We start from the raw sequence: 21,896 nt of genomic DNA on the forward strand, positions 1-21,896 counted from the left end.
CTCTCTCTCACACACACACACACACACACACACACACACACACACACACACACACATTATGATTGGAAGGTGCATTTTTAATTTCCAACCAACACAAGTTCAGACTCGCCCCAAAAGTGCGAGAATTCCTGGAAAGATATAAAAGAGAATTCTATGAAACAGAGACCTCAGAAGATTTAAAACAAGAATTAAAGAAGCTACAAGTAGAAAAGGAAGATATTCGATTCGATGATAGGGATCTTTAATAATCTGCAGCAAAATTATGGATTACAAATATTTAATGTGGAATATAAATGGAGCTAATGCTTCACAAAAGAAAAAATATTTCATTACCTGAAAAAAGTAAACAAGATATAATGTGTCTACAAGAGACGCACATTAAAACAGGATATAAAATATTTGTCCCATAAATCTTTGGGAGAGGATTTTATTTCAACCAGTATTAAAAAGAAAAAAATGGCGTAGTGTTGTACATTAAATCACATTTAGACCCCAAATAAGTATTGACTGGTGATCATAGTAGATTTGTTGGGGTGGCAGTGAATTTATCTGGGGTCAAAACTCTGCTCATTTCACTCCAAGATCTGGTGACTGTAACGCTTTCTCCCCAATTCCTTCATCTATTCCAGATCTGTCTCACCACAACTGCTTATACCCTAGGACTGTGTGTGGGTTCTGCTGTATGGATTGTATTGTGTCCTTGTGTACCTCCATCATCATTCAATAAAATTATTACATTTTATTTGCTGTCCTGCAAATTTCCTGGAAAAACCGACTTCTGTAAAAATAGGGAATCAAGGTCTCAAGCCTGCCGGACCTTTGGCTAAGCCAAGAGGCTGCTCTCACTAATTCCCCACTCTAAAAGGGAGAGACTCCCATCACTTTAGGTAACCTTCCATATGAAAACTGGTGCCAGCTGGGAGATTAGAATGGATTGATATCGCCACAAATGAATAGATTTTCTGAAAACACTATTAAAAATACACAAGCCACACTGCCAAAAACTTTCTTTGATTTGATGGACAATCTGGGTTTGGTGACATATGGGGACAGAAACATGGAAACTCCTCAGGTGGAAATTTTTATCAAAGACGTTTTCAGATCATAATCCTGTAAAACTGGTTTGTAAAAGAAAGCCTAATACTTTCAGAGGGAGATTACATGAAGCTTTACTTCAAAAGGACATAATTGTTCAGGACGGTGATGAAAAATATTAAATTCAATTTAAATAACAGAACGAACGTGAAAATGGTTTGGGATACAAATAAAGCAAAATCCAGTTGCAAAAAATTGCGAAAGTGGATTGAAAGTGCATTATTCTGCATGTGCGGAAGGGACCTTAGAAAGCAAAGTAGACTTATTAAGAATGATAGAAGATTATAGAAAGTAGACTTTTATGAATCACACTATAATATTGAGAGAAGTGGTGGAAGCTAATAAAAAATTAAATCAGGAAAGGTTCCTGGTCCAGATGATGTATCAAGATTGTAGAATAAATAATGTAGGCCGTTTCCGCACGGCCCTTTTATGGCGCCCTGGGGACGGCAAAAACGCCGTTCCCAGGGAGCCATTCGCACAGGCGGCGCTGCTGCGTTGCAGCAGCGCCGACCTGGCTTCGCTCCCCCTCCCCCAGGGCGGCGTCAGGCCGCCCTAAAAAACAACCCTTTAAAGGGTTGTTTTTGCCCCAACAGCGTGTTCCCGGCGGCGCGGTGCGAACGGCACCGCCGGGAACACGCTGTTTCCCTTCCCTTTCCCACTCACCTTGTCCCCGTCGTCGGCCTGCTGGCCTCCGAAGCCCCTCCCTCACTGTCCTCCGACCCCTGGAGGTCGGAGGGCAGCGTGGGCGGGGCTTCGGAGGCCAGCAGGCCGACGACGGGGACAAGGTGAGTGGGAAAGGGAAGGGGGCAGAGGCGGCTCCATGCGGAGCCGCCTGTCGTCCGCCAGCCTCTCCTGAGGCCGTGCGCATACTTGCGTGCGAATGGCCTCCGCCCCCACGCCAGCAGAATTCTTGCCGGCGTGGGGGCGCTGGGGGGCCATGCGGAAACGGCCGTAGTATAAATAATGCACTTTCAATCCACTTTCACAATTGTTTGCAAGTGGATTTTGCTATTCTACACAGTAAAATCCAGCTACCAAGTGCACTGAAAGTGGATTGAAAGTGCATTATTCTGCATGTGCAGAAGAGGCCTTAGAAAGCAAAACAGACTTATTATGAATCACACTATAATATTGAGAGAAGTGGTGGAGGCTATTAAAAAATTAAACCAGGAAAGGTTCCCAGTCTTGAAGATGAAATTTTACAATCTCTACAAAATTAACTCCATCTTGCAAGGAGAAAAGATGCCAGAGTCACAGAAAGAGGCTAATTTAACAGCAATACTTAATGACAAGAATATAAGTTGTTTACAAAAATTGTACAAGAGTTTATTCATGAAGATCAGTGCGGATTTTTACTGAAAGGACAAGGTCAGAACTGTCTTGGGTATCTTGGAATATTTGAATACAATGACAAGCTGCTTGGACTTTCTAGATCCAGAGAAAGTGTCTGATAATTTGAACTGTTTTTTTTGTTTAATGTTTTATAAAAGTAGCATTTAATAAAATGGGTGAAATCAATTTATGCTTCGCAGTCAGCGCAAACGATTATTTACAGAGATGTAACTTAACCGTATGAGACACAGAAAGGAACAGAAACAGGTATAATATACAAATGGGTCAATGGGAGAATATCTGGTTAAAGGGTCTTAACATTTACACTAAGCTCCAATCTCAAAAAAGAATTCCTATACAATGATATATCATTAGAAGTTAAATTAGCAAAAATGTATAAAAATGTTACAAATGTGTTTATCATGAAAGGTAATTTCACCATTTACGGTGGACTTGTAAAGCTGAAGAATTTTGGATATAAATACGTTCAGTGATCCAGAAGATTTTAAAGAGTAATATACAAATGAAACCAAAGGCTTTTTCCCTTTTGGAGTTGATGGGACAGTTAGGAAAAAAGACATGGATTTTTGTATTAATATATGACATCGGCAGCAAGGATACTATATGGGTGAAAATGGAAATCTTAGTCTATACCCACATAAGAAGAATGGTTTGTGAAGATATTGGAACTGGCTGAGATGGCAAAGCTCACTTCCGTGATTAAAGAACTTATCTAAGTTTGTTGATAACCTAACAGACCTTTTGCTTAAAACAGAAAAAAAGGAATGAATTAGTTGATTTGAGGACTAGGGTTAGTAAGAAAATTGACACAGAGAAAAAAAGTGTGGCTCTACTTAATAATAATTAAGAATTAACTGAATTACAAATTCATAATTATAACTAGGGAGCAATTGGTAAATTTTTAATAGTGTTTATATTTGGCACTAAGGAAACAAGTAGTCCCCTCTGCCCCTGTTATATATACAGCTTTTGTGTATATCAGTGGTGTCAAACGTGTGGCCTGGGGGCTGGATCCAGACCCGTGAGGGGGCTTATCAGGTATGTGAGTCTGCTGAGGGTTGCCTTGGCTGGCTTCTGGACCTGATCAGCCCCCTCAAGGCAGCCCCCCCAACGTGCTGTGGGCTTGCCAGTCCAGGTACAGTTCCCTGCCTCGCACCCCAGGGCCTGGTCCAACTGGTCATTTTCATTCCATCTGGTCCTTGTAACAAATGAGTTCAACCCCTCTAGTGTATACTTAGTTGTTGCTTCCGTTTGCCTTTTGAAAAAAAAAAAATGAACCGCACCTCGCTCACACTGTCTTTTTCACATCACTTTGTTCACCCAAGTTTTGATCTTCAAAAGAAATCTATGCAACTTTTCCAAAGAAACTTAAAAGCCCTGGCAAGCAGCGGGTTAAACTAAAACTTGCAGAATAGATCTGGGACACCTGAACTCTCTGTTACAATTGATAGATGATACCTAAGTATGAATTATAGGCCAACCTATGGCACTCCAGATGTTCATCAGCCCCTGCCAGCATGGCCAATTGGCCATGCTGGCAGGGGCTGATGGGATTTGTAATCCATGAACATCTGGAGTGCCATAGGTTGGCCACCCCTTATACGAACACCACCAATGAATCTTTTGAAAGAGGAGCGATCAGGCGCCCAACCCGGAAGGCGGACCCCCCCCCTCCCCCCACATGCCCAGACCGGGAACCTGTTGCCTGGTTTAAATGTTTGCACCGGTGGGGGGGGGTGTGTGTGTGTGTGTGTGTGTGTGTGTGTGTGTCATTGCTTCAAATCACAGGCGCGGCGTCTAAAGGGGGGCTCTGAATTGGGGGTGGGAGCGCAGGCAGCACAGAATTGTCGTGAGCCTGCCCTTCCCTGCGTCCTCTCCCCCCACCCCCACCTGGCCTGAGCGGCAGTGGGTCGGGGGCGTTTCTGAGGCGCCCACAAAGGGGCTTCTTTTTGGAACTGGCCCCCTCCCTCCCTCCCTCCCGCGGGGGGCGGCCAGGCCTTTCCAGAAGGACGGCCGGGGGGGCGGGGTGCTTGGCCCATCCCCCCGATGCCGAGCTCGGGGGGCAGGGGGGCTGGACTAACGGCAGTGGGGGGGTCGCCCAACCGCCGAGGAAGGGCAGCGAAGACCCCTTCTTCGGGGGGGGGGCAGAAGCCGTCGCGCAGGTCCCGCCCCTCCCCACCTCCGCGACGCTCATGGGAGCTCTGCGGCTCCGCGAAGGGGCCGGCGCTTACCGTCACACGGCTGGTCCCGGGGCCGCCAAGAGCGGCGACGCTTGCAGCCGCCGTCCTCCTCAGCGCTGTGACGTGCGCCCTCCCGTGCGTCGGCGGACGGCGACACGCCATTGGACCAATCCCCTGTCATTCAGCTCATCCTATTGGACTGTCGGGCTACAAGGGCGGGCCGTGGGAAACATAACAAAAACAGAGGGGGCGGAAAGAGATACTATATCCGGCCCAGGAACCGCTTCCGGCTTGTTTTGCAAGACTACAAATCCCAGAATGCCCTATTCCCCGTTGTCCCGCAGCAACAGCCGCTCCCTCAGTGTACCTTGGCCGCTCATTCGGCCTTGCTTTCGTGCGTCAGTAACGCCCCTTTCAAGCTGGGCTGTGGGAATAAACCACACCCACCTCCTGAATGACGCGCGTGCTGGAGGGGGCGGGGCAACGTCTAGGCCATTTCCTTTTCTCCCCAATTTGTCGCCTGTATTTCGTCACCGCGGCTGCGGACCCAATCGGAGAATCTGATCTGAGCCACGTGATCAGAGTCATGCGGAAGCGGCTGGTTGCCTAGGAGACCGGGGGAAAAGGCGCGAAAAGAGCTTTGCGGAGAAGGACTGAGGTGCGCGCTGAGGGAGAGGTCGTGAGGGAAGGCGGCCCCGGCCCCGAGGGAGGCGCAGCAGACAGGGCGGGAGGCCTGGGCGCCGCATCAGGCCGGAGTGCGGGTGGTCGGGGAAGGGACGCCTCTGGGACAGCGACACCCGGAGCGGGGAGGGCCTTGGTCGAGGCCCCCCCCCCCTTCAGACAAGCGCAGAGTTGCTCACTGGCACTGGTTTAAAAGAATAGGAACACTTTTGTATTTTATAGTTAGATAGACAGACGGACAGACAGACACACATATAAACATATAAAAATAGGAACACTTGCGTTTTTGAGATATATGTATATATGTGTGTGTATGTATATGTATATATATATGTATATGTGTATATATGTGTGTGTGTGTGTATACGCGCGCGCACACACACACACACACACACACAGGTGTATATGTATACACACACACACATATATATAGTTGCTGGTGAGCAACTATATATAAAAAACCATTTTATATATAAAAATGGCTACCATGGTCTGCCAAAGAGTCTAGCACAGGGGTAGGGAACCTTTAACACTCAAAGAGCCATTTGGTCCCGTTTTCCATGGGGAAAAAAAACACTTGGAGCCGCAAATAATTTTTGACATTTAAAATAAAGATAACGCTATATATATATTGGGGTTTTTTTACCTTTTACTCCACTCATTCTGAGAAGCGCATGGATGCGCCCGGCAAGGATGAAGCCGGCGGCTCGAGAAGCCGGTGGCTCAGGAAAGCGCCCGCCCTGCTCCAACGGGGCGGGCGAGAGGGAAAGCCCGCGGCGCGGCCCAGTCAACCGTGGGCAGTTGGATAAATTCCATTGACCTGAGTGGGACTTCTTTCCGAACGAACATGTATTGGTACTGGTGGGTTTTCTGGGCTGTGTGGCTGTGGTCTGGTGGAACACAGCCCAGAAAACCCACCAGAACCAGTTGAATCCAGCCGTGAAAGCCTTCGACAATACATTGAACAAGTATTGGATTGGGCTACCCATTTAGTAGAAACCTATGGCTGAGACTGTGCTTTGAGTCAAGCAGGCCAGACTGACATACAGGTGTTTTGTGTTTTTTTGGAAGGAATGGAAGAAGCCATGGATTCCTCTCAACCAGGTGTTACACAGATTCAGGAAATACTGCTGGCCATGCAGAAGAATTTGGAATGCCCAATATGGTATGAAATGGAAGAGTTGGGACTCGAGGTTCTTATTCAAAATCCACACAACCTAGAAAGTGAATTATTGGAAGTGTGAATTTTGGTGTTTAAGGGAGCGTTGGCAGTCAACAACAAACATTTCTAATGACCACTTCCTCTGTTAATTGTTGAGGAAGAAATACTGACATGGCGTCCTGTCCAGGTTTTATTGACAAACCGGAATTGTCCACCCAGTCTATACACAGCCATGTTCCTTAAAATGTAGTTTTCAGAAAACTAAATTTCCGTGATTATACAGTTATTTTAATTTGAATGATGTTGCTATTCTGTCCATTTCCATTAATTATCAGACACTTTCTCTGGATCTAGAAAGTCCAAAGCAGCTTGTTTTTCATTGTATTCAAATATTCCAAGATACCCAAGACAGTTCTGACCTTGTCCTTTAACTATTGTTTCAGTAAAAAATCTGCATTGATCTTCATGAATAAACTCTTATAGTTACTATTCAGTAATGATGTTGGTCTGTAGTTTCTTGTCACAGTCAGGTCTTGTCCTTAAGTATTGCTGTTAAATTAGCATCTTTCTATGGCCCCTTCCCCACACGCAAAATAATGCGTTTTCAAACCACTTTCACAACTGTTTGCAAGTGAATTTTGCTATTCTGCACAGCTTCAAAGAGCACTGAAAGCAGTTTGAAAGTGCATTATTTTGCATGTGCGGAATGAATCTATGATTCAGGTGTCTTTTCTTCTTGCAAGATGGAGTTAATTTTGTAGAGATTGTAAAATTTCATCTTCAAGACACTTGTACTACAATTCCAATATGTCATCCAGACCAGGAACCTTTCCTGGTTTAATTTTTTAATAACCTCTACCACTTCTCTCAATATTATAGTGTGATTCACAATAAGTCTACTTTCTATAATCTTCTATAATTCATAATAATAAGTCTACTTTGCTTTCTAAGGCCCCTTCTGCACATGCAAAATAATGCACTTTCAATCCACTTTCAGTGCACTTTGTAGCTTGATTTTACTGTGCAGTATAGCAAAATCCACTTGCAAACAATTGTGAAAGTGGATTGAAAGTGCATTGTTCTGCACGTACGGAAGGGGCCTTACAGTTGCATGACAACTTAGTAAGAGGGAAGCTCTAAATGTAGCATGTTCATGCATATCAAAGGTGTTTGAGAACATCCTGGCATCTTGGTAGTTCTCTGTCATGTATGAATATACCCCAACCTCCAATGCCTTCTTACATGTAACTTTACATTTGTGCAGCACTAAGTCCTTTGCCCCATTCCCTTTGTTACTTTTGAGGCCAGCGGGGACAATTATTTTTACTGTATTTATTGTTTTAATTGGGATTATTCAATTTTTTCTAGTTGTAACGTATTGTCCTTGGTTGGCTTGTGAACCACCCTGAGCCCTTCGGGGTAGGGTGGTCTACTAAATTGAATAAAAATAAATAATATGCCCCTCAGAAAGGCCAGCACAGTTTACTGAATAATAGCCATGAACTCATGAGGTAGATTGGTCTCAGCTGCCTTTCTAATAATGTTGCTCCACTATAAAGGAATGTTGGAAGGGCTACAAGATAATGTATGTGGAATGTTTTGAGCATTTAAAATTGCTGTACAAATTATTGAGCACCACCCCCAAAATATCTTCCACAGGAGGTGGGCTAAATTGGAGTGGCTTCTTCTATGGGAAGTGGAGCCAAACAGAATGCCTCCCCTTCATACCTCCAGAGAAGAAGGAAAGCCTAAAGGAGGAATGAAGCTGAGCAAGGGAGGTCCAGGTGCTTACCTGTCCTCCTGATGGCCCAGAAGAAAACCCTTTCATTTAAAAAAGGGCAGCCAATAACCTGTCCTGCTTTACAGTGGCCCCACCCACTTTCTTAAAGGCTCAGCAAGTGTCAAGGGAAGTGCCGATTGGCGCCCAGGGGCACCATGTTGGTTATCTTTGATATATGCTAACACAGTTATCCTTAGTGAGGCTTGTAGCTGAGGGTCCCAGTTTTGTTCGGTATAGACCAAGTGTCTGCAACCTGTGGCTCTCCAGATGTTCATGGACTACAACTTCCATCAGCCCCTGCTAGCATGGCCAACTGGCAGGGGCTGATGGGAATTGTAGTCCATGAACATTTGGAGAGCCACAGGTTGCAGACCCCTGGTCTAGAGTGAAATGCTGTCTAGTACTTCTTGGATGCCACCACCCAGATATTGATGCTGAATGTCTGCTATCATGGAAGTTAACACCTGGGGGCACTAAAGCCCAAGACATCTGTCAGGGTGAAACCAAAAGATACAGTCCAGCAGTACGTTGTGGCTGTTCATCTCCTCCCTTTATATGTCCTCAGTTCCCAGAAAACAGGAAGGCCGTACTTCTTAATTTTTGAGCTGTTCTGCTTTTTTTTTTTTTTGGTGGGGGGGGGGGTAAGGCTCTCCAAAACATGCAGGGCTTCAGTCAAAACTTTAACATCACTGAGACAAGAGAATCTGTCGGTGGTCTTGAATTAGATTAGACTTGATTAGAACACCTTTTGCTGTGATGTCCTAGTGTGATTCGTGAAGTTACAACCTGTCCTTCATGTATCCCTTCCCCCCATGAAACATTTTCTCTTTCTGTTGATGCATGAAATCAAACCATCACTTTTAAATACAAGGATAACCATGAAGAATGTATTTTGAGTAAATAAAAACTTTAAAAAGAAATGATGTAACAGTGAATTTTTTTTTTGTGAAATTAGTATGAGATCGGGAATAGCATTTTTAGAGGCATTCTGAAACAATTCAGATTTTGGAATAAAAAGTTAGGAAGTCAAATTTTCTCTGACATTTTATCAGCAGTGGTTAGGAAAAAAAGAGATCTACTCTTTCTTACCAAACAACTAGTTTAGGAAGATTCAGAAAGTGTCCTGCAAATCTGTTATTTTCTCCTCCCAGCTGTACTGTGGGGTAGATTTTAGGAGATTGGGAGTAAGGGGGTGATTTGCTTCAGCTGGCTCATGGGCCTAGGGCAGTGATGGCGAACCTATGGCACGGGTTCCAGAGGTGGCACTCAGAGCCCTCTCTGTGGGCACGCACAAACAGAGTGCCCTCCCCCACATCTAGGCTGGCCTGGGCCGCTGGGCTCGATTATTAGCATTAAACCTAAGACCAAGTTTTGGGGAATCAGTGTAGGTAACCCTGTTAAACCCCACTGATTTTCATGCAAAGAACAAAAGCGCAATCCTTTACCTGGGAGTAAACTCGGTTGCTGGCAATGGGGCTTGCTTCTGAGTAAACCCTCCTAGGGTCGTGATTCACCTGTTGGAAGAGATGCTTCAAAGCAAAGCCACCGACTACCACCAAGCTTACTCCTGAGTAACACATGCCTCAGAGCCAACCGTTTTTTTCTAAACTAAAACCTCAGTATTCAGGTTAAATTGCTGTGTTGGCACCTTGCGATAAATAAGTGGGTTTTGGGTTGCAGTTTGGGCACTCAGTCTCGAAAAGGTTCGCCATCACTGGCCTAGGGTAGGCTCAGTTCTGATGTCATGAAAAATTCTGGCCTCACGACCAAACCATGGACAGCTGTCACCAGATGTTTCAGGCTTGCTCCTTCTGTGTACCAATTCCCTTCTCCACTTCCTGAGTTGTGGTAACTATCATTTGCCATGATGTGCTAATTGGGTGAATTATGGTTCTTGTTTCTTCTGAAGCTAGAATTGGAGACTGCAGTTAGAATTATGGTTGCCGCAGATTGTGTGGTGACAAAACCTTGATTCCCTTGAATCTGGAAGAAAATAAGGGAATTGGTGTGTGCAAGAGACGTGTAGGAGCTTGTCTGTACCTCGCCCTTTACATCAGAACTGTGGTTTGCCTGTAAAGGGTGAGTTGAGCCTTAGATGATGCGCTATAGCTAAACAAGTGGCACTTTGACTGACAGCATTTATTTCAGGATGACCTTTCCTGAGGCAGAGCTCACTTCAGATACAAGATCCTGCCTGACGGGAGCTCACTCTAGAAGGAATTCTGTTAGTCTGTAAGGTGCCACTGAGTTGTTTGTTTTGCTACAATCGACTAACATGGCTGTCTGGCTAGAAACCGCCAAGTAGGCACACAGTTACTGGTCCCAGTGGCTCGGATCCAGTGAACTGCACAAGGAGCTCTCTGTGTGGAACTTTTTTTTTTTGCTACTTTCTTCTTCACTGCTGCCTCTCTAGCCTGGACTTGAGGTATCAATGAACACTCAGGAATAGCATTAACTGTGGCATGAAGTTCTAAGTGTGAATTATAGACGGTGAGAAGCTGAAAGAGGCTTCAATCCAAACTTCTTGTTAAATAAAAAGTAGTACCACATTGGGAATTTGGAAGCACAAGTTTGTTTTGAGTCCTGAATTCAACTTAGAAGAAGAAGAGTTGGATTTATATCCCCCCTTTCTCTCCTGTAGGAGATTCAAAGGGGCTTACAAACTCCTTTCCTTTCCCCCCTCACAACAAACACCCTGTGAGGTGGGTGGGACTGAGAGAGCTCAGAATAATTGTGACTAGCCCAAGATCACCCACCTGGCGTGTGTGGGAGTGCACAGGCTAATCTGAATTCCCCAGATAAGCCTCCACAGCTCAGGCGGCAGAGTGGGGAATCAAACCCAGTTCCTCCAGATTAGAGTACACCTGCTCTTAACCACTACACCACTGCTGCTCCTTAGGTCCATACTTCCGTGCTAAAACAGCAGAACAGAAGTCTCCCTTCTTTATATTTGGGAACCTGCTGCTCTTGACTGAGATGAGTCTTTTCTCTTAAAACAGGGATTGCAATGAATCCCTGGCACTGTGTTCAAGATCTCTCTTGAAAAGGCATCCTTTTGGGTAGGCATCTAGTTGAAGACTCTCCCCCAAATGCGTTGTGCTGCACTTACGCTGCACTGCACTGAACTTGTGCAGGCCCAGAACACCATATTCAAAATGAATAGCCATGATTATTTATTTGTGTCTTTTAGCCTGGAGATAATGAAAGCACCAGTTTCAGCGCATTGTGCCCACGTTTTTTGCAGGTAAGCCTCCTCTCAGTGTTCTTGGGCATTGCATATCTGAACACCAGTAAAGCACCCCCCTGTACGTGAACCCCAGTAACATGAAAGGCCTGTTCCAAGAGCTGAGAAGTAACAACACACACAAGTAACTTCCCCATGAATGAAAGCCTGGAGATTGGCCAAAAGAGAGCTTTTAGTGAGAGCTTTTTCAAAACAAATCTGAACATTGCCTGCTTAAGCCATGAGAGACACAACTCCCTCCTTCAAGGGCCACTCGACAGTCCACCCCCGGCCCGGCAGCTTTTATCAGCCAGGAAGTGCAAAGGTTGAGAACATGGATGTGCACAGGTGAGAGGTGATGCCAGCTGGATTTGGGGGGCAAACTCCCATCATTCCAGCAACTTCAGAACAATGGCGTAGCTGCCATGGGGACATCTGGGGACATTTGTCCCGGGCGCCACCATTGTAGGTCACATGGGGGCACAAAATGGCCCCCCACATTGCCACATCCCCCTGCCGGGCCAGGTATGAGTGCCTCAGAAGCCCAAACTACACACAGGCCCACTGACTCTACACGAGGATGATTGAGGGACTGGAGCACCTTCCTTATGAGGAGAGGCTGCAGCGTTTGGGACTCTTTAGTTTGGAGAGGAGACATCTGAGGGGGGATATGATTGAAGTCTATAAAATTATGCATGGGGTAGAAAATGTGGACAGAGAGAAATTTTTCTCTCTCACAATACTAGAACCAGGGGGCATCCATTGAAAATGCTGGGGGGGGGGGAGAATTAGGACTAATAAAAGGAAACACTTCTTCACGCAACGTGTGATTGGTGTTTGGAATATGCTGCCACAGGAGGTGGTAATGACCACTAACCTGGATAGCTTTAAAAAGGGCTTGGACAGGCCTGGGAGCCATTTTGCCCCGGGCTATAGTTCCCCTCCCTACGCCTCTGCTTTAGAACAAATCTTACTGTTTCTCTTCTTTCTTAGGTTCTGCATACTGAAGCTTCTCGAACAAAATAAAGGTGCAACCAAGTGTCCGCTCTGCAATGGAAACATCTCCAAAAAGTAAATCTGTCATTTATTTATTTTAAATATTTATATCCCACTTTCTCCTTAATGATATGCTCAGGGCAGTTTAGGTATATCTAGATTAAAAACAGCGCTATTGAAAATGTAGAGAAATAAGCATCATAAAGGCTGGGCAAATAAACAATTGAACAGATAATATATGAAAAGCAGACACTTTGGGTGAAAAAAAATCTAAAACAGCGATCATACTAGCAGAGCAGCCTGCTAAATCAACCCGCAGTTAAAAACTGTAGTAGAACTTCACGGACAAAAATTACACAGAGTGATCGTAAGGTCTTGGGCATAGTATGGCAAAGGGAGTAGGCACGAGGAGGGTTCTGTGGAGCAAGGGAGGGAGGGGCCAGTGAAACACTTATTGGTGCAGCGAGAACTGTTTGATAGTTGTGTTCTGCTTTGAGACCGAAACTGCCTTAACTGGGTAGGAAACTCCCCAGTGTAATTCCTTTCGCTATTCTAAAATGAGTGATTCTTTAATTAGACCAATAAAAGTCTTAAGATTAAGAATTGCTTCTTGAGAAATCATACTTATTATTGTCTTCATTGCATTCCCCCAGCGCTGTCTCTTTGGGAAGCTTTAAGGAACTGATCAATGTCTTGTTGAAGGCTTTCACAGCCGGATTAAACTGGTTGTGGTGGGTTTTCCGGGCTGTGTGGCCGTGATCTGGTGGATCTTGTTCCTAACATTTCGCCTGCATCTGTGGCTGGCATCTTCAGAGGTGTATCACAGAGGGAAGTCTGTTAACAGATGCAGGCAAAACGTTGGGAACAAGATCCACCGGACCACGGCCACACAGCCCGGAAAACCCACTACAACCAGCCGAAATGATCGATGTTGTCCTCCAAGCGACAGACATATTGCCTCACTGATTTGTTTCTTTTGTTCCAGAACTCTACAGGAAGATGTCCGGTTTAAACTCGTCATCAAAGGTGTGATGGAAGCCATTGGTGCTTTGGAGCGCGATACCGGATTCAGTTGTAAGTGTTGCCTCTCACAATGACCTCTGCCACTCCCCTGCCTCACACCAATGCCTGATACAGATGGGTGAAGGGAATTCTTGCTGAGTGGCGCTTCCATTCTTAATCTCGTTCTCGTGAATCAGAGTTCCACAGTTGTTCCCCGCCTTCTCAGCTCAATCTGAGATGTTGATTTCAAGGCCTCTGTGGCCCTACCAGTCTGCCTTTGTTCTTGCACCTTGTCCTAAGCTGTTGCCAGAAGTACAGCTTCCAGATGTTAGGTTCAAAGAGCAAGTGTGTATAGAAAAGTATGGGTGTTGCCCTGCTCCAGAGACTTCTTCTGTTTGAGACTCAACTGCTTGATCATCTTCGAGAAACAGTATATGACGTTCTTGACACATCAAGCGCTTGTTAACTAGACATTAGTAAGACAGTTTTCAGTATTTTGGAAATAGGACTCTTGATATTTGTGTGGCTATGTAAGTCATCTGCAAGTGAAGCTTTAGCCGGTCTGGATAGGTGTTCTTTGCCGCCCCAGGACATGCATCTCCAGAGTTGTGGGTGGAAGGGCATTCTGTCTCATGGCCAGTTTGTGGGTGGAAGGGCATTCTGTCTCATGACCTGTTTTACGGTACCATCTTGTGACATCGTTACGGACGACGCAATGAAGAGACGAGACGCAGTGATATCAGGATCCGGTGGAGAGAAGCCAGTGGCGATCTAGCGTGATCCATGGATCTGGCTAATCCGCTGAGCTGGGGTCCCTGGCACCTTTTATTAAGGGTTTGGGAAGGCGGGAGAGTGGGAGAAGGTTGCACAATACATGACTCATTGGGGCTGCGTACGTGCGGGAGGAAACGTCCCTATTTGGCCTAATCCATACCTGGGGGTATTGAGACTCTTTGTTTGGGGTATCTTGTGACCCGTGAGTCATAGGGGTCTTGTGATGGGTGTGCCTGTGCGCCCAGAAGGGAACAGATGGCGCAGGCATTCCTGTGCACTTTCTGAGACTCTGCTGGGATCGCTGGCTCACCCCTACAATCTTGGCCTCTACTTGACCAGAGTTTTGACCATTACAGAACTGTCTCCCTTTTGGTCTTTTCTAATAACCAGAATGCCACCTTTACGCTTTCAAGGTGGCCTGAAAGTAGCATAACCATTTGGGAGACAGATCTCTTTTCTCACCAGAATCTACATCAGTGGTGGCGAACCTATGGCACCCCAGATGTTCATGGACTACAATTCCCATCAGCCCCTGCCAGCATGGGGTGCCATAGGTTCGCCACCATGGATCTAGAGCAGTGGTGGCGAACCTTTGGCACTCCAGATGTTATGGACTACAATTCCCATCAGCCCCTGCCAGCATTGCCAATTGGCATGCTGGCAGGGGCTGATGGGAATTGTAGTCCATAACATCTGGAGTGCCAAAGGTTCGCTACCACTGATCTAGATGGAGTCTTGCAAAGCTCCTCTTTTCCAACTGTTCTGTTAATCAGATTGTCTCGTCTTGGATTTTGCATAAGTCAGATTTCAGCTTCCCAGCTAGCACAGGAATGCCAAAGCCGTTTGCACGACGTGTTAAGTTCCCCTCTTAGAGGAGAAAAATCAAACAAACAGTAGCCTGTGCATGAAATCTTTTTTTTAAAATTGTATTTAAACCATCCTTAATTCTAAATTGCAAATGTGAACAGAGTCACGCATGACACATCACAAATACTAACGTTTTCAAATGCTAAAGTATTGAAACCTTGGGGACCAAATATAGGTTACAGAACTCCACATATGTTATTGCAATTCAAATTGTTAATTTAGAGCCACTTACCTAGACTAGAGCTATGTTTTATTTTAAATTCGTGACATTTGTTGAGAACTTGTTGTATCCAGTGATTTTCAGTTGCCTGCCAATTCAGTTTGGGTTCCGATCTCTAGCAGCCATCATGGAGACCAAACATTTGACACGCTGCTTGTATGCATTATTTATTTATTTGTTCCATTTATATACCGCCCTGAGCCCTTAGGGCAGGGGTGGTCAACCTATGCTGGCAGGGGCTGATGGGAATTGTAGTCCATGGACATCTGGAGCACCATAGGTTGACCACCCCTGCCCTAGGGGCTCAGGGCGGTTAAAACAGCTTTAATACGTCTACATACTACTTTGTTACAGCTCCCCCCCGACAACGCCCTGCTGTACCCCAATAGTAACCTCAGCCGCCAATTTAAAGACACATAGTTAAAAAGAAATAAACCTATCAGTCAAGATGCCTTTGTCAGCCTCTGTCTGTGTTCATCAGTAAGTGACTGTCAAGCTCTTCACATCCAGATCAGTTTGTGCAAGTGCTTTCTCCCAAAGGCCCCTTCCGCACATGCAGAATAATGCCCTTTCAATCCACTTTCAATCCACTTTGGAGCAGTGCGGACTAGCCAAATCCACTTGCAAACAGTTGTGAAAGTGCTTGTGGGTTTTCCGGGCTGTGTGGCCATGGTCTGGTGGAACTCCCCCTGTGATACACCTCTGAAGATGCCAGCCACAGATGCAGGCGAAACGTTAGGAACAAGATCCACCAGACCACAGCCACACAGCCCGGAAAACCCACAACCAGTTGACTCTGGCCGTGAAAGCCTTCGACAATACAGTTGTGAAAGTGGATTGAAAGTGCGTTATTCTGTGTGTGTGGAAGGGGCCTAAGTCTTGTGGGATTTGCTTTTAAAGTTTTATTCATCTCAATGAATGCAGGAGATGTACCTTAGGGCTTGCTACCCATGCCCAGTGGTATTCTGCCTGCATTGAACACTGAAAGAAAAAGTGGCCAGGCTATTTATTTATTTATTATTTATTTATATACTGCCCTCCCCGAAGGCTCAGGGCGGTGTCCATCAACACTAAAACAATTTAAAACATCAAATACATAATTTACAATAAAATAATAAATAAAATACTAAAACTACAGATGGCTTCAGCCCCTCCTTCCCCCTTTATGTACCCACGGGAGGCCAGGTGTTCTTATGGCGGAGTTGACATCATCCCGGCTGGCCAAACGCCTGGCGGAACAGGTCCATTTTGCAGGCCCTGCGGAAACTTTGTAAGTCCCGCAGGGCCCTGATCTCACCTGGAAGCCTGTTCCACCAGGTAGGGGCCAGAGCCGTAAAAGCCCTGGCCCTTGTAGAGGCCAGCCGGATCGCCTTGGGGCCAGGGATCACCAGTAGGTCCGCCTCCGACGAGCGGAGGGGCCTAGAAGGGCGGTATAGGGAGAGATGGTCCCTCAGATAAGCAGGGCCAAGGCCGCGAATGGCTTTAAAGGTCAATACAAAACTTTAAACATTACCCAGTACTCGGTTGGCAGCCAGTGCAGTTGGTATAAGACCGGCTACTCTAATTTGTGGTAAATCTGAGACCATGCCTGCCATATCAGTCTTCTGAAAGATGCTGCTGATTGTGTAGGCGCAGAGAGTAGGTAAACTGCCAGTGCTTCCTGCTTGACCAACAAGTTGGTGTCATGACCTGAGGTATGCATGCTGCACTCCCACTGACTGTGTAGGTACAAAACAAGAAGCATGCTGGCCCAACTTGGCCATGGCCCCGGAGCACAAGCAGCCTTCTTCTCAGGGCAAAGCCTGCTAAATTTGGGGCAGACATTTCACAACGACAGCGTGGCAGTCTGGCAAGGGAGCTGAAGCCTCACGTCTACACGAGAAGTTCTGCCATGAGTGTTTCCATTGGTGGTCTTGTTTGCACTGGACTTCTCCGCCTACCTGGGCGTGTTGACCTTCGACACGAACGGTCCTTTTGCTTGCCAATTTTGAGCCTCTCCATCAAGATCTGTTTAGCTTCAAGCTGCTCTAGATGCTTCCCCCTACAGTGCCCAAAATCTTTCAGCAGCGCCTGCATCAGGCTGTTTTGTGCTTTACTGTTTTTAGCCGCAGGGGATCATCAGAAAATGGTGGAAACTGCTTCTGCTACAGCCTTGCAGGAAAAACAGACCACCGTCGAAAGTAAAGGCTACAGAGGCAGACAGAACGGAGAGGAGAAGGCAGAAAAGAGAAACAGCGCCTTGGTAACAACTACCCTCCTTTCTGTTGTGTCGTCTGCCTTTTTTATTAACAACTTCATGCTGATTTTAAATGTTCAAATCAGCACTTCAGTTGGATTCCTTGGGAATGGGCAAGGGCAGATGTGTAATCTTTTCTTTTAGAATATCTTGTTTCTTTTTAAGAAGTGTCTGAACGAAAGCTGTTTTTGTTGCTTTGGAATATCAAAGCTAGAACACATTCTGATTATAATTGAAATTACCACTCTGAGAGATATCCCTGCCCCCTCCCCCCCACTAGGGTGCAGCAGGGAAGCTTACATAAGTGCTTAAATGGGATGTTGCCTATTAAAGCGAAATAGCCTTGACCACAAATGGGGAAATACAAACCTGGTGACCATGATTTCTTGCTATTCTCCCCTGTGGCTGCTGATTTATCTGGGACTGCAGTTTTCTTCCTGACGAGCAATGGAACCTGTTCACCTTAAGCAGGTAGCAATAGTTGCCCAGCTGGAGCACTGGGCAGCAGAGAGCAAAGGGCACTGGATACAGAACATAAGGAAAGCAGAATTAAACCAGCTTGACGGTTTGAGGAGTCTGCTGTTGCACATGCTGGAATATCCCACAGGGGAACATCCTGGTACAGGGGAGGCGGGTCGGGCTGATACTCTGCAGCCGAAGGAAATAAAAGCTGAGCTGTGAGAGCAGGAGAGGACTGTCCCACTTCTAAAAGAGGCATCGCAGAGAAGTGCTGTTCCTCTCACTGGCAGCTGTGAAAAAGGCAAACTCTATGCTGGGGATCATTAGGAAAAAAATTGAGAATAAAACTGCAAAGACTGTCATGCCCTTATATAAAGCAGTGGTGCGACCGCACTTGGAGTACTGTGTCCAGTTCTGGTCGCCGCATCTCAAAAAGGATATTGAGGAGATAGAAAAAGTGCAGAGAAGGGCAACAAGGATAATTGAAGGATTGGAGCACCTTCCTTATGAGGAGAGGCTGCAACGTTTGGGACTCTTTAGTTTGGAGAGGAGACGTCTGAGGGGGGATATGATTGAAGTCTATAAAATTATGCATGGGGTAGAAAATGTTGACAGAGATAAATTTTTCTCTCTTTCTCACAATACTAGAACCAGGGGGCATCCATTGAAAATGCTGGGGGGAAGAATTAGGACTAATAAAAGGAAACACTTCTTCACACGACGTGTGATTGGTGTTTGGAATATGCTGCCACAGGAGGTGGTGATGGCCACTCACCTGGATAGCTTTAAAAGGGGCTTGGACAGATTTATGGAGGAGGAGAAGTTGATTTATGGCTACCAATCTTGATCCTCTTTGATCTGAGATTGCAAATGCCTTAACAGACCAGGTGCTCGGGAGCAACAGCCGCAGAAGGCCATTGCTTTCACCTCCTGCATGTGAGCTCCCAAAGCTGGACTAGATGGACTCTGGTCTGATCCAGCTGGCTTGTTCTTATGTTCTTATGTTCTTATGGTTCCTTGGGTGCCCAGCTGCTAGCAGAAAAGAAGGAGAATGTTTGACACCGCATCTGTTATTTCCAGAGGTGCTTATGCTTTCTTGCACTGCCCCCCCGCCCCAAATTAGTCCGTCTCATTTGATTAGAATGTACCTCACATGAAGGTGCCTCCTGTCAATTTCGGTATCTTTACAGAGCTGTAAGATTTCTTTTTCTGTGCCCCCCCCTCCCCCCGGCCACTGGTGGAGCCATCTTGGCTACTGGTTCTCACGCTTCCTGAAGAGGGATCTCCTTGCAGAGGAGTCAGTTAACACTCAACAAGTTCCCACTTATAAATGGACAGCATCACTAAGCAGCATTCCACACCTTGACGGAGGCTATTCTCAACTGGCCACTGAGGTTCCCAAAGCCACTGCTTCCCAGCTTCCCGTGTTCTTTCTCCTCCCTCCTGGTCTCATAGTCCATCTGTGGGAAAGCCATGGCCTAGCTTTCACTCCTGGCCCACAATTTGAGAAGCACTGATTAAGGCAAATTCTTGGCAGACTTCTCACACGGCCTAGACTTGGTAATTCCCCTGGTGGTCTTAGCTCCAAATGGATTGTGTGAAGTGTTTATTTTTAGGGACTGGGGAAGACCTTTTTCTGTATGCCCAAAGAGACCCCCTTGAAATATACACTCAAGAAGTTCTTACTTTGCACAAAATAGTTGAACTTTGTCAGTGTTGGTTGTGGTGGGTTTTCCGGGCTGTGTGGCCGTGGTCTGGTGGATCTTGTTCCTAATGTTTCGCCTGCATCTGTGGCCGGCATCTTCAGAGGTGTTATCACAGAGCGTAGCAGACTTCCCTCTGTGACACACCTCTGAAGATGCCAGCCACAGATGCAGGCGAAACGTTAGGAACAAGATCCACCAGACCACAGCCACACAGCCCGGAAAACCCACCACAACCAGTTGAATCCGGCCGTGAAAGCCTTCGGGAAGACATTTGCCAGTGTTGTTAGTGGCCAGTCAGCGTTCCAGTGACAGCAGAGATGAGTAGAGATTCTGTGTGGCTCTGCTGGTGCACAAGGGGAAAAATCTTAATGCAGAAGGAATTATACACAGTTTAGTTGCTTGGGAGCAACTAAAACGTCACAAAGTTGTGAGCAAGGGTTTTGAGTGCCATGAAACTCTGCATCAAGCTGCATTCTCAGTGCAGTGGCTAGAAAGACACGTGTGTTTTAGAATGTGGTCATTTAGTCCAAGTCTGCTGTTTATAATATTTTCACTGGAATACAGGAGATAGTGCGGCCTTAATTAGATGAAATGAAGTATATGCTAGTCCCCCAAAATTATACATCTGTGAAACGTCTTCTGCATCTGGAGGAAGGTGGCCTTTAATGATGTATGGGTGGAATTTCCTTCCCTTCTGTCACTCTGTTTGGCTTATATTGACGACATAATACATCACCTGAAATTAAACTTATGATGCAGCTTATACCAAATATTAATCAAATCAAGCTTGCAGCTCCATCTGTACATCATTGAAGAAATACTACAAGCTGTAGGCTTGGGGCCTAAAACACCACACTCTGAACGACTCTCCCCCCTCTCAATTTTCATATAGCTTTGTGACATTCTAAGGGTCATAATAAAATGTTTCACAACTGCTGGAAAGATTCTTTGTTCAAGAACTAGCTTTACACATTTACGATTGCCAAGGGAAGGCTGATTTTAGAGACGCTGTTTTTTCCCCTTAGCAGTGCAGAAACTCCCATTCGCCAGCTCCCAACAGAACGGCCACAAGGTGCTCCTTGAGAAAGAAAAGCAATTCCAGTAAAACTGTCTGCTTTGAAATAGGTAAGTATCTCGGTGTGCAGATTGTTCATGCAACGCTGAAAAGCACAGTAGTTAGAACACAGGGTTCCTTCTTACTTGCACCTTCGCTTGGAGAAAAACAGCAGGTAGAGATATGCGCTTGGAAAGTCAATTGGAGCAGCAGTGGCGTAGGAGGTTAAGAGCTGATGTATCTAATCTGGAGGAACCGGGTTTGATTCCCAGCTCTGCCGCCTGAGCTGTGGAGGCTTATCTGGGGAATTCAGATTAGCCTGCACACTCCCACACACACCAGCTGGATGACCTTGGGCGAGTCACAGCTTCTCAGAGCTCTCCCAGCCCCACCTACCTCACAGGGTGTTTGTTGTGAGGGGGGAAGGGCAAGGAGATTGTCAGCCCCTTTGAGTCTCCTGCAGGAGAGAAAGGGGGGATATAAAGCCAAACTCCTCCTCCTCCTCCTCCTCTTCTTCTTCTTCTTCTTCTTCAATTGGTGGTATTTGGATTTTGATATTCCAGAGTGTTTGGATCCCCTGTATCATTTCAAAATTCTGATTTGGAGGTTTTGTTTGGTTTTCTGGAATTCTGAAATTATTTAGGTCCTTGAAAAAAGGATCCCTTTACTTTTCCTTTTGGAATGGGTGAAATGAGAAACAAAGTTTTACTTAAGATGTGTAGTATGATTTTTTTAACAAGACAATCTCCATTGTTAGATAACAGTGATTCCTATATATATTGTAGACCAGTGATGGCGAACCTATGGCATGGGTGCCAGAGGTGGCACTCAGAGCCCTCTCTGTGGGCACGCACAAACAGGGGGAAATCGCCCCACCCTTGCACACACATCTAGGCTGGCCTGGGCCGCTGGGCTCGATTATTAGCATTAAACCTAAGACCTCGTTTTGGGGAAGCAGTGTAGGTAACCCTGTTAAGCGCTGTTAAACCCCACTGATTTTCACGCGAAAAACTAAAGCACAATCCTTTACCTGGGAGTAAGCTCAGTTGCTGGCAATGTGGCTTGCTTCTGAGTAAACCCTCCTAGGGTCGTGATTCACCCGTTC

General features: G+C 45.9%; 2 protein-coding genes across 2 annotated transcripts in view; one reads left to right on the plus strand and one right to left on the minus strand.

The window, feature by feature from the left end:
• LOC125444949 (next to BRCA1 gene 1 protein-like) overlaps positions 1-4,948 on the minus strand; it is a 35,533-nt gene extending 30,585 nt beyond the window's left edge. Inside the window, 1 exon segment of the mRNA XM_048517724.1 lies at positions 4,683-4,948. Coding sequence (XP_048373681.1) covers positions 4,683-4,793 — 111 coding nt within the window. The 5' untranslated portion in view covers positions 4,794-4,948.
• A 243-nt stretch (positions 4,949-5,191) lies between these two features.
• Positions 5,192-21,896, plus strand: part of BRCA1 (BRCA1 DNA repair associated) — a 40,212-nt gene continuing 23,507 nt past the window's right edge. The window contains exons 1-7 of the mRNA XM_048517576.1: positions 5,192-5,289; positions 6,384-6,477; positions 11,445-11,498; positions 12,471-12,548; positions 13,459-13,547; positions 17,442-17,578; positions 20,763-20,862. Of these exons, the coding sequence (XP_048373533.1) occupies positions 6,386-6,477; positions 11,445-11,498; positions 12,471-12,548; positions 13,459-13,547; positions 17,442-17,578; positions 20,763-20,862 (550 nt within the window). The 5' untranslated portion in view covers positions 5,192-5,289; positions 6,384-6,385. The remainder of the gene's footprint in view (positions 5,290-6,383; positions 6,478-11,444; positions 11,499-12,470; positions 12,549-13,458; positions 13,548-17,441; positions 17,579-20,762; positions 20,863-21,896) is intronic.

The sequence above is a fragment of the Sphaerodactylus townsendi genome, linkage group LG15 (assembly GCF_021028975.2).
Source record: "Sphaerodactylus townsendi isolate TG3544 linkage group LG15, MPM_Stown_v2.3, whole genome shotgun sequence".
Classification (NCBI taxonomy): domain Eukaryota; kingdom Metazoa; phylum Chordata; class Lepidosauria; order Squamata; family Sphaerodactylidae; genus Sphaerodactylus; species Sphaerodactylus townsendi.